Source organism: Microtus ochrogaster, chromosome 8 (assembly GCF_000317375.1).
Source record: "Microtus ochrogaster isolate Prairie Vole_2 chromosome 8, MicOch1.0, whole genome shotgun sequence".
Taxonomy (NCBI): Eukaryota; Metazoa; Chordata; class Mammalia; order Rodentia; family Cricetidae; genus Microtus; species Microtus ochrogaster.
In genome coordinates, this window is record NC_022015.1 from 34,566,519 (window position 1) to 34,578,454 (window position 11,936).

General features: G+C 51.4%; 1 protein-coding gene across 1 annotated transcript in view; it reads left to right on the forward strand.

Moving 5' to 3' along the window:
* Positions 1–9,089, forward strand: part of Muc5b (mucin 5B, oligomeric mucus/gel-forming) — a 31,668-nt gene extending 22,579 nt beyond the window's left edge. The window contains exons 34-52 of the mRNA XM_026781317.1: positions 8–1,308; positions 1,533–1,714; positions 2,022–2,190; positions 2,839–3,095; positions 3,343–3,529; positions 3,635–3,860; positions 3,960–4,138; positions 4,223–4,292; positions 4,432–4,532; positions 4,977–5,008; positions 5,257–5,434; positions 5,758–5,862; positions 5,992–6,029; positions 6,476–6,592; positions 7,131–7,217; positions 7,311–7,433; positions 7,582–7,627; positions 8,176–8,290; positions 8,900–9,089. Coding sequence (XP_026637118.1) covers positions 8–1,308; positions 1,533–1,714; positions 2,022–2,190; positions 2,839–3,095; positions 3,343–3,529; positions 3,635–3,860; positions 3,960–4,138; positions 4,223–4,292; positions 4,432–4,532; positions 4,977–5,008; positions 5,257–5,434; positions 5,758–5,862; positions 5,992–6,029; positions 6,476–6,592; positions 7,131–7,217; positions 7,311–7,433; positions 7,582–7,627; positions 8,176–8,290; positions 8,900–9,089 — 3,703 coding nt within the window. The remainder of the gene's footprint in view (positions 1–7; positions 1,309–1,532; positions 1,715–2,021; positions 2,191–2,838; positions 3,096–3,342; positions 3,530–3,634; positions 3,861–3,959; positions 4,139–4,222; positions 4,293–4,431; positions 4,533–4,976; positions 5,009–5,256; positions 5,435–5,757; positions 5,863–5,991; positions 6,030–6,475; positions 6,593–7,130; positions 7,218–7,310; positions 7,434–7,581; positions 7,628–8,175; positions 8,291–8,899) is intronic.
* The last annotated feature ends 2,847 nt before the right edge of the window (positions 9,090–11,936 follow it).

Consider the following 11,936-nt stretch of genomic DNA (forward strand, 5'->3'; position numbering starts at 1 on the left):
CTCCTAGTACCCTCAGGAACACTTCAGCTACTTCCACACCCACCAGTACTTCCAAAGAGAATCAGTCCTCCTCTCTGGCAAGTACTAGGACTACGGTCATCTCTACTCCACTCTCCAGTTCCACGGGCTGCAAACCTCAATGTACCTGGTCAGATTGGCTGGACCATAGTTCACCCATCCCTGGGAGTTCTGGAGGGGAATTTGAGACCTATGCCAACATTAGAGCAGCTGGAATTGCTATATGTGAAAAGCCCATGGACTTAGAATGTGATGTTGTTGACCAGCCCCATGTGCCTCAGCAGGGGTCGAATCAGGTGATCAACTGCAGTGTGAACTTTGGTCTGGTGTGCAGGAACCTGGACCAGCCGGGGCCCTTTAGTGTATGCCTCAACTACCGCATCCGTGTGCTTTGCTGTGATGACTATAGTCACTGCCCTAGTACCTTTTCCAGCACCAGAACGTCAGCACTACCCTGGTCTATCCACACTCCTCTGATCCCTTTCACAACCACAGTGGCTTCAAGCACTGAGTCCACCTTTCAGACCAAGCATCCCTTCAGCTCCCCAGTGCCAAGTACCCAAGCATCCACATGGACCACACTTACTGACTCGGGCTGTGCACCTCGATGCACATGGACAGACTGGTTTGATGCAGACTTCCCTAACCCTGGCCCCAGAGGCGGGGACTTTGAGGTCTATGCAGTGCTACGTGAGGTTGGATTTGTGTTCTGTGAGCAGCCCAAGGACATCCAGTGCCGCTCTGAGAAGGAGCCAGACAGGCCCCTGGAAACTCTAGAGCAGGTGGTCCAGTGTGATGTGCGATTTGGGCTGATATGCAAGAATATCAACCAATCGGGGCCTTTGCAATATTGTGACAACTACCATGTGCGCCTCCTCTGCTGTGACAACACCACACACTGCACCACCCCACCCATGGCCACCCCCTCCACTCTTCCTTCTACCTCTACCCTGTTGTCCACTCACACTTCCCCAATCTCGAACACCATGACCTCTCCCCCTGTGGCCACGAGCTCCACTGTGCCCCACTCCTCTTCCCTAGAGCCCACTCCCACCTCTCCAGTTCTGACCACCGCAACTTCACCTGGAGCCACGGGCCCTACTGCGGCCCCCTCCTCCACCACAGAGACCACCCACACCCCTGAACTTTCCCCCAGCAGTCAGGTGGCCTTCAGCATGTCTACTGTTTCTCCCTTGGGCCTCAGTACCGTTAGGTCTACTGTCTTTTCCAGTCAATCAGTTTCCCCGTCACCCTGTTTCTGCCAGGCATTTGGACAGCTCTTCTTACCTGGTGAGTAGAAAAATCCATGTTTTCCCTACCTCATGTCCCTTGTCCCCTGGGTCTGTCAGCCTTGGGAGCTATGAGCCCTTTTGTGCATGTAAAGTTCAGTCTATGCCCTCTCTGGACAACCTTCTCCCTCAAGGCAGGCTGCCTCTATGTCTCCCCCTGATGCTACCCCGCTTCTTCAGATAGGGTGTGGCTATGTCTTTCTGTGTCTTTTTTCCCTTCCACAGGAGATGTCATTTACAATAAGACGGATGGAGCTGGCTGCCAATTCTACGCCACCTGCAACCAAAACTGTGAGCTTGACCGCTTCCAGGGTGCCTGTCCCTCCTCTTCACCTCCAGTGCCCTCTACCCATGTGCCTTTGTCTACCCCACTTCCTGGCTGTGATAATGCCAGCCCTCCCCGGCAGGTGAGCCTCCCTTCTCCCTCCACCTCCCTCTGATGTGGTGCAGATATGGGTTCTCAGGGACAACTGCATTTGGGTTGAGTCATGGCTAATGCTCACCTAAAGCACCACTTCAACCATATAGCCTATCTCAGTGACCCATCTTCCAGTGGCTCCTGTTGAGAGAGGCGCACTGGATCTGGGGTCTTGATCAGCAGAAGCTGGTTGCCTTATGTGATTCATATCTGTAGGAACATGAGGGTCCAGAAAGGACAGAGCTTGGGTCTCCCCATGACCTCAAGGTGAACACCCTGCATATCTTCTGCCTCAGGTGAATGAGTCCTGGACCCTGGAGAACTGCACAGTGGCTAGGTGCCAGGGAAATAACCAAATCATCCTCGAAGAGCCAGAGCCTGTGGACAATGTCACCTGTGTCAACAAGCACTTGCCCATCAAAGTGTGGGACCAGGAGCCTTGCCACTTCCACTTTGAGTGTGAATGTGAGCAGAGGGCAGGCGCGGGGCAGTCCAGCAAGATGGGATAGGATTGAGGCATCTGATCTCAGTGTGTCAGTCTCAAACAGCATTGTGTGCACAGGGAGGTTGGCAACATGGATGGGGCAGAGGAAGGGGCTGTGTGACCAGGAAGGGGTAGGGTGCAAAAAACTACAATGGGAGTTCTTTCTTGCAGTCCTGATGACAACTTCTATTACTGAGTGTTAAATGACTCAAACTTGGGACTTAGAACAGCAAACTCAGGGTCTCACAGCCCTGAGCTAGAGTCAGATCAAGACAGGCAAGGCATCTCTATAGAGAATCCTTCTTTCTTGACTTTGCCAGTTAAGGGCTACAGAGTCCTTGGCCTGTGGCTTCATCACTCTATTCTGCCTCCACCTTCTTGTGGCCTTCTGCTCCATGTCTCTCTCCTGCCATTTCTAAGTACACTATCATCAGGTTCAAGGAATACCCAGGCAATTTGGGATTATTCCATTGTAAGACCAACATCATATTCACAATTCCCAAGGTAGATATGGTTTGGGAGATAACTACTTTGTAGATGAAGCAACTGTGTTCCCCCGAAGGAACCATCCAGAGGTGGTGCTGGGTAACAGGGCTGGGAAGGGAGCCTTCAACTGTAGTCTCCCATAGGCTTCTGCAGTGGATGGGGGCAGTCACACTACCTGACATTTGATGGCACCTCCTATACTTTCCTGGACAACTGTACCTCGGTGCTCATGAGAGAGATCCATCCTCGCCATGGCAACCTGAGCATCCTTGCTCACAGCTACTACTGTGGGGCTACCACCAATGCCACCTTCTGTCCCCGTGCCCTCAGTGTGAACTACAACTCTATGGAGATTGTCCTCACCATCACCACCACTGGCAGTGGGAAGAAGGAGAGCCTGGTGAGTCTTCTGGCAGGCAGAGCCCCAAGGCCACACTGCAAGCATGGGCAACACAGGCAAAGATGAAAAGCCCTCAGGACCAAGAGTATTCTCCCCTCTGCAGATATGACCTGTAGGAGCTTTCCTAGGCAAAGAATAAATGCCTGGCTCTAGATTGAGGAATAGGAATGTCCTTAGTGTTTGGCAAGTAGCATCCACTGCTGCCTAGTTGGCTCCCTAGTTACTGTTTCTCTCTGGACATCCCTAGGTCATATGGGACCAAATGTTGATAAGCTCAGGCTACACTAAGAATGGTGTGACAGTGTCCTTGAGCGGCACCACCACAATGAGTGTTAACATTTCCACCATTGGCACCAGCATCACCTTTGATGGACACATCTTCCAGATATGGTTACCCTACAGATACTTCAGCAACAATACTGAGGGCCAGTGTGGTGAGTAGGCATGGCCAGGCTCATTCTGCATCCCTAAGTCGGGGGAAGGAATGAGTCTATGGAAAACAGCGAGAAACTGATTGTAACCTCTACCCTATTCACCAGGTACCTGCACCAATAGCCAGACAGATGATTGCCGCCGGCCAGATGGCACCATAGCTTCCAACTGCCAGGACATGGCCAAAGACTGGCTGGTTCCCAGGAACAGCAACAACAGCTGCTTAGCTCAGCCTAGCCCTCCCCCAAGCACCACTTCCCAGCCCCCAGTATCCAGCACATCCACCTCTACCCCATGTCCCACTGCACCCCTCTGTGAGCTGATGCTGAGCCAGTGAGTTGGCCTTTGGGGTGGTGGGCCTGGGCAGCAGTCCCCTTGGCTAACCTCCCTGCTGGGCTCTGAGCTCCCAGTCCTGACCACTCACTGTCACAGGGTCTTCGCTGAGTGCCACAGGTTCATCCCTCCAGATACCTTCTTCAGTTCCTGTGTCAATGACCACTGCAATGCCAATGTCACTGACATGCTCTGTCAAAGCCTGGAGGCCTATGCAACACTCTGCCGGGCCCGGGGTGTGTGCATCAACTGGCGCAATGCCACTGAAGGGCTATGTGGTAAGTAGGGAGTATCCAATTTGTCAGGCCTCCAGTCTCTTTGGTTCTTCCAAACCTGTCTGATGATGCTCTCTGCACCCACAGACCTCTCCTGTCCACCCACTAAGGAATACAGGCCTTGTGGACCCCTGCATCCAGCATCCTGCAGCTCCAGGTGAGTACAATCTAAGTAATAGTGCAGCAGCTGGCCCTCCATGTCTGAAGGGTCTAAGCTCTGGGACCCGCACGACTGCCTCTTAGAGGTGTCATCTCATTTCTGACCCTCACTCTTCTGCTGCCCCTCCTCACACTAGGACCCTGAGTGTTTCAACTGAGATGCAGGCAGAGGGCTGCTTCTGCCCTGAGAATCAGCTCCTCTTCAACTCCCGCATGGACATCTGTGTGCAGGAGTGTCGTAAGTGCCATTCACCTACCATGGGACAAGCCTTGTCCCACCCCTGTCCCCCATAGGGTCCTCACCTTCCAGGCCAGGCCAAGATCCCAGACATCTGCAGACCCTCTTCTGCCTGACTAGTATGTGAGAGGAGCCTGGAGCAGACGTCTAAAGGCCTTCTGTAAGCCTGCCACCATTCTGTCTAAACTGCTGCTTGAAGCTGGCCAGAGAAGCTGCTTTCCTTTGCCAAGTGCTAGACTCTCAACATCCAACTTCACCACCGCTTCAGGGACCTGACACCCTCAGAATTCTCTAGAGCCTTCTGCTCCACCCTGGGAGAAGACAGAGGTCTTGGCTTGGGGTACAGGTGGCCAGGACTAAGCACAATTCTCTCAGCCTATTATCCCCTTCTGCCTCGCCTTGAACCCCAGCATCTCCAGTAACAGTTTTCTTGTTTTTTTCTAGCCTGCGTGGGACCAGATGGACTACCCAAGTTTGTGAGTGGTGCTGCTACCCTGCCCCCACTTGAGCTCAAGAAGAGGAGGGAGGAAAGAGGGAGGGTGGCTGACTCCTCATAGCCCAGGATGCTGATGTGGGGCTCCTGGGCTTCCTTCCTGCTTTTACCCTGGACAGCAGAGGGCTGACCTGCTGAGGGCAAACAAGGACTTGGAGTTGAGTTCAGGCAGAGAGGCCAGGGACTTTAGAATCTCAGAGCCTTCAGAGATCTTGACTTGGCCTGTTTCAGCCGGGAGAACACTGGATCAGCAACTGCCAGTCCTGCGTGTGTGACCCCAGCGCTGTGTCAGTACAGTGTGAGCCAGTGCAGTGTGAGAGCCAGGAGCTCCCACAGTGCACAAAACCTGGCTTTGTGACTATGACCAGGCCCAAGGCTGACAATCCATGCTGCTCCGAGACAGTCTGTGGTGAGCACCTACTGGAACATAAGAGAAATATACTCTAGCTTAGCTGCACTGGACCAATCAGGTGGGGGATGTCTCAAGATGCTTCAGCTTTTGACCTAAAAGTACCACTGGTGACCTCTGGTCTGACCTAACAGAGCAGAGACCTGGTAAGGACCAAGGAGATGAAAGCGCAAGGGAACCTTATGAAACCAGAAAAGCCATGAAGCCTACTAGGTCCCAAAGAAAAATGACACTAGAAGCTAGTATTTCCCGAAAGGGAGAAGATGGTGGGGGGAGGGGGATGACAAAATGGGCAGCATCCTGACATGGCCATTTCTCTACAGTCTGCAATACAACCACCTGCCCCAAGAGTCTGTCCAAGTGTGAGCCAGGGCACGAGCTGATCCGCATCTACGAGGAGGGCAGCTGCTGCCCCAACTCCATCTGCAGTGAGTAGGAATAGGATGAAGCGCAGGGGAGGGTGCACTGAGACTGGCTGCAGGGGAGTTCAGGGATGGGGAGGAGCCAGGGTTTCTGCCCCACTGTCCAGATGTGTAATCAACCCCCTTTCCTTTCAGGACCCATGATGTGCACACACAATGACACCCTCTATGGGGTAAGGGCTCAGCCCATGCAGGGTGAATAGCAGGGGTAGGCTGAGGTGGGTGGGAAGCCCATGTCCCCCAGTTCCTGATCCTTGCTTTGGCATCCTTGCCATAAAGGTAGATCTGGAGAGGGGATCTGGGCCCTTAAGATATAGGACATAAGGCCATTGCGTGTGTGTGTATGTGTGCGTGTGCACAAGTGTGCACATTTGTGTGCATGCAGGAGCTGTGGAACGAGGGGTTACCACATCTGCTACATCTGAGTGGTCAGCTTCTGAGTCTCCCAGCTTACTACTGTCCCCACCCACTGAATACCTGTGTTCAACTATGGGAACAATTACACTGTGGGGAAAAGAACTGGGCTCATGGGACATGTCTGGACCCAGCTGAGTCGACCTGATATGTGCTCACCCCTGCCTCCACCTTCTCTTAGAGCTGCTCTCCTCATCTGTTATAGGTTGGTGCAAACTTCCCAGGGGATGTTCCCTGCCAAACATGCACCTGCTTCTCTGTGGGCAATCAAGAACCAAAAGTAGAGTGTAGAGAGATCCTTTGTACCACCTTCTGCCCCCAGGTGAGTCTGTGGCCCAGCAGACATCTTGAGAGACTATCCATGGCAGTCCATCATTGAGAGTCCTCCAATTCACTACAGTTTCGAGGTCTTGTTTTTTTCTAAAGGGAAAAGTAGGAGGATGATGAGGACTGGAGGACAGGTCCTGCAGATTGATGAGCTGACTAGAAAGAGGTACAGTATGGTACCAGTAGACCAGCAGTTCTCAACCTGCATGTCAGATATTTACATTATAATTCATTACAGTAGCACAATTACAGTTATGAAGTAGCAACGAAATAATTGTATGGTTGGGGGCCACCATAACATGAAAAGCTGTATTAAAGGGTCACAGTCTTAGGAAGGTTAAGAACCACTACAGTAGACAGAGAGGCTAAGAAGCAGGGTGAGCTAAGCTGTAAGACCTGGGAAGGGGGTATAACATAGAACAAAGACATAATCTCTTAGGAGTTCCTGCCAAGGAGGCCCAGAACCCCTAGAGTATACTCAGAAGGGTGTCTGGGATGAATGAGAGACCTGACTACCTCTCCTGTCCCCACAGGGCTTCAAGTACACACTGGTGCCGGGGCAGTGCTGTGGGGAGTGTGTACAGGATGCCTGCTTCACACCAGAGGGCCAGACAGTGCAGGTAATTGGAGAGGGTGTAAGAGATCCTCCCCTGAGCAGGTCTCATCCACAACTGGGTTCCTGTCTGGACCTCTACTGTGTGTTTTGATTTCAGCCCCATGAAACCTGGGTGAACAGCCATGTTGACAACTGCACAGTATACCTCTGTAAGGCCGAGAATGGAATCCATGTACTGACTCCACTCCCCATGTCCTGCCCTGATGTGTCCAACTGTAGGGTATGTACTTGGGAAGCACTGCCTTTGGGTGGTCCACCCTTGTCATGCCCCTGGAAGGTTCTGACCCAAGAAGTCTGTGTCTCCATGGCTTCTACCCCATATGCTGGCTCTGTCCCAGTCCTATTCCGCTCTGTTCTTGGCCCTGCAGGGAACCCTAAGGAAAATAGGTTGCTGTTACTCCTGTGAAAAAGAAGGTAAGTTGAAGATAACTCTCATCTAGTCCTCCACTCCATCCAGTTCCCACCAAAAGCAATCCAAGTTTCTCCCATGAGTGGCAGATCCCAGGCTGGTCACCCAGGAAAGGTGTGTCAGTTACTTCTCTCACTGCTGTGAGAGTATGACAAAATACCAGACAAAATCAGTTTAAGAAAGGCTTTCTTTGCCTCCTGGTTAGAGTGTACAGTCCCACCATGGCAGGGAGACATGGCAGCAGCAGAAGCAGATGGTCATATATGTCTACAGCCAAGAAGCAGACAGGGATAAAAGCTAGAGCTCAGCACACTTTCTCCTTTTCAGTCAGTCTGAGACACTAGCCCATGGAAGGTCCTGCCTACATTCAGGGTGGGGCTTCCCTCAGAGGTTAGTTTAATCTAAACAAGCTCTCAGAACTTTGTCTTTTAAATGACTCTAGATCCTGTTGAGTTGATAGTCAATATTAACCATCACAGAGGGCCAGCCTTACCAGGTCCAGGGTCTCTGAGTTAGGGTCTATGGTCTCTGCAATGGCCTGTCTTCTTTGCAGACTCAAGTACATGTCAAGTGCGTGTAAGCACAACCATCCTGCGGCATAAGGGCTGTGAAACAGAGATGGCAGTCAATGTCACCTTCTGTGAGGGTTCCTGCTCTGGAACGTCCAAGTGAGTGGGGGCCTTACCTCCCCAAGAGTGTAGCAGAATCAGGTGCTACCTTGTTACCTTGGGCCTTACAGGGACTGTCTCCTTCTTGGTGTCCAGAGGTCACACATACCTGTCTGCATAAAATAAATGGCCCACCTCCCAGTCACATCAGGGGCAAACCTTGCTTAGCTGTACACAATTGGGCTTCCGCCTTGGACTTGTGTGCAGGAATCTGAAAGTGTCCAGGGAAACAGGTAGCATCAGATCCCTCTGTAGTCCCCAGATGGCCCCAGGCTGCAGTCAGCTGTGAGCAGGAGTGGCCAGGAAGGTTAAAGAATCTGTGGTTAGAGAAGGCAGGAGGAAGGGTACCAGGTTGGCTCCAGGACTTAAGGTGACTCGTCCAGAGGAAGAGTCTCAACAGGGCCAGCAGGATGGAAAGAAAGGAGAATCATGGGAGGTGATGAAAGATGAAGGTGGTTTTTAAAAAAGCCCAGGAAGAGCAAGGCTGTGTGTTCAAGAAAGTAGTCGTGGTAGATAGTCAGACAGCTTTCAAGAGCCCACAGAGGACCATGAATCACTATACTGCCAAGAGGACCATGGATGGGAAACACTGACCTCCCATGTCCACAGGTACTCCTTGGAGGCCCAGGCCATGGAGCATCAGTGCACCTGCTGTCAGGAGAGCAAGGTCCATGACGTAGCTGTGGCCATGCAGTGTCCCAACGGTACAGTCATCCAGCACACCTATACCCACGTCGATGAGTGCAGCTGTGCCCTGGCCTGCAGTTCCCTGCCCATGGCATCCATGAACACTCCCTAAAGCCCAGTGCTGGAAGGCAATTGCAACCCCCAACCCCTCATGTCCCTCCTCCTGGAGCAGAACCTGCACAACTGACAATGAAAACCTTAGGCACACATGCTCCATGTGGCCCACAAGGACCCTCTGTGGCTCCCACTGTCTCTGTTCCACCCTCTGCCTGCCACTTGGTGAAACCAGCATCATGGAGGGTAATGGGACAATTAAGATCCACTTGAGGAGGGTGCCAGGGGAGAATTTGGCCCTTGGAGACCCTCTTGGCTGTCTTGGCTCATCCTCTGTGGTGACATATAGATGTCTTGGAGAAAAACAAAAAGCCTGTGGCTATACGACTCCCCACAGCAAGGTTGTATGCCCTTCATCACATAAAGAAGCCCTTTGCCAGTCATCTCAAGTACACACAGGCGGATAGGACTGCCCAAGAAAGACAAGCTAACAGAGAGCTGTGTCAGGCAAGATAGCTGCCTGCTGGAGGGGCCCTGGGATCTGGGGTTGGAAAGGGGCCTGTGCTCACCAGCCCAAAGCTGTAATAAACCCTGGTACTATGTGTCTCCTCCTGGTGTCTTTTCCTGCCCACTCTACATGGCTCCCTGCTTATGGTTTGGAGTTGCCAGAGATGAAGCTAGAGCTATCAACAGGAACGTGATGGATGAGGAATAGGAAAGAGGTACTGGACACTGAGAGCAAGGCCAGCCAGGGAACCACAAATCAGTATAGCTGCCACAGAACCCAGGGGCAGCTTCAGGGCAGCCTAGACAGACAGAGGAGCCTGTTGACTAAGGAGGCCATCCTAGCACCCATCAGTGTGTGGTGGCTGCAATGGACAGAAAAGAAGGGCGCTCTGCATTGCTCAGACCCCAAGGGACTGTGGCTGCAGTGGTACTGGGACCCCAGGTCCTGTTCTGCCTCCTCAGGTGCACTATATTCAAGATACCTGTGGATTATTGGTTTACCATACAAGTGGCTATCCTTGGTGCCTTTCTTTCCCTCCCTCTGTCCAAAATGGGAAACATTCTATAAGTATGGCAGGGAGCCACAGGGGCCAGGGAAATGTGGAACTCTATGGCTTGGGTTCTAGGAGTAGGCAGGAAGGAAGCACGTCAAGAGGAATCCTACATATGGTGTGAGACAGAGAATATTCTGGCTTGACTGTGCAGGAAGGATAAAAATGACCTTCAAAGGTACAGAATATGGTCAATGGTGGGGCTGTGACCTAGGAAGATAAGAACACAGTGGCTAGCTATGGCCCCAAAAGCCTCTGGAGAAGTAAGTAGAGGGGTCCTGCTATGGGCTTGGGCTACCCTGCTCTCCAGAAGTGGATGCCAACAGACTCAGTATGGCAGAGCTCCTGTGCCTGGTGTTTGGGTCCGGGGTCTGGCTAGTGAACCTGCCTTTCACATGTACTTGCTGAAGTCTGTCGGGCAGGCAGCCCCCTGGGGAAACATGGTCCAGAGACTGACAAGGCAACAGGTGTGTTGTGGGACAGCAGAAGGCTACTGGGGCCAGCTTCTTTCTCCAAGCTCACCTTTGATCTCATGGTGTGGCTTCTAGGACAGAAAATTCCAGTCCCTGTCCTCATGAAATTACATCAAAGTGTTGTTTCTTCAACCTCAGTCATTTCAAGCATCATCACTGAAGTCAAGAGCATCACTAAACAGAGACACTCTAGAATGTGGAGGTCTTCCATGTCTGGGGAGGCCATATATACAGCGTGATCCTCTTTACCTGTCAGGAAACAGGCACAAAGAGACAAAGAGCTTTATCAGGAAGCAAGACCTGCTACAGCCAGGGTAACAAACTTAAGAGTCCACTCTGAAAATACAAGGGCTAACCTGGACCCATGGAGAATCACAATGAGACACAATGAAAAAAACCACAGCTCTGGGTGCACTTCAAATATATTCTAAAAGGGTTTCTGCCTCCTAGATGGGAGAGTGGACATCTCTTCTCCACAGACTGACCAAAACAAACTGCAACTAAACCACTAAACTAAGTGGACTAAGCTGAAAGCAGACATCTCTGTGAAAGAAAAAGACATTAGCAATATACCAACAATGACAGGGCAGCCCAGGGGTCCACATCAGGAGGCCCAACACCCTTCCTTTTAGGAATGTACACTTAGCTCCTAAATCACCAAGCTTCTGGGTCCCCAAGTGAGGCAGAGTTCAGTAAACAAAAAGAGATCAAGCACCAGGCACTCAGATTTGCAAGTAAGACAGGGTGATTTCAAAGAAATAATTTCAGATTATTGGGAATATAGCTGAAGTTTCCCCAAAGGAAAGAACTGAAAGGGAGCTGGGTGAGGTGGCACATACCTGCAATGCAGCACTCTAGAGGTTAAGGCATGAGGAGGCTAACCTGGGCTATATAGTGAGACCCCCCCATATAAAGAGAGAGAGAGAGAAAGAGAAAAGAGGCTACCTAGAAATGAGTACTGGAATGTTCTTGCTGGGGTTATAATCACAAGGAAGGGTGCTGCTCAGCCTGAGGAAAACTGTCGCACGGAGGATAATCATTTCTGCTTCCACATTTCCACCAAGCAACTTTAAAAAATAAACAAACAAAAAAAACAAAACAATCTTTTCTCATTTTACATACCAATCCTAGTTCCCACTCCCTCCCCTCCTCTCACTTCCCCCACTTTTCCCCCACCCCATCCCCCATCCACTCCTCAGAGAGGGAAAGGCTTCCCATGGGAAGTCAACAAAGTCTAGTACATCAGTTTGAGGTTAAGACCAAGCACCCTCCCTCCAATATCTAGGCTAAGCAAAGAATCCCTCCTGATGGAGGAAGGTCATTGGTTAATTAATAAAGAAACTGCTTGGCCTCATAGGTTAGAACATAGGTGGG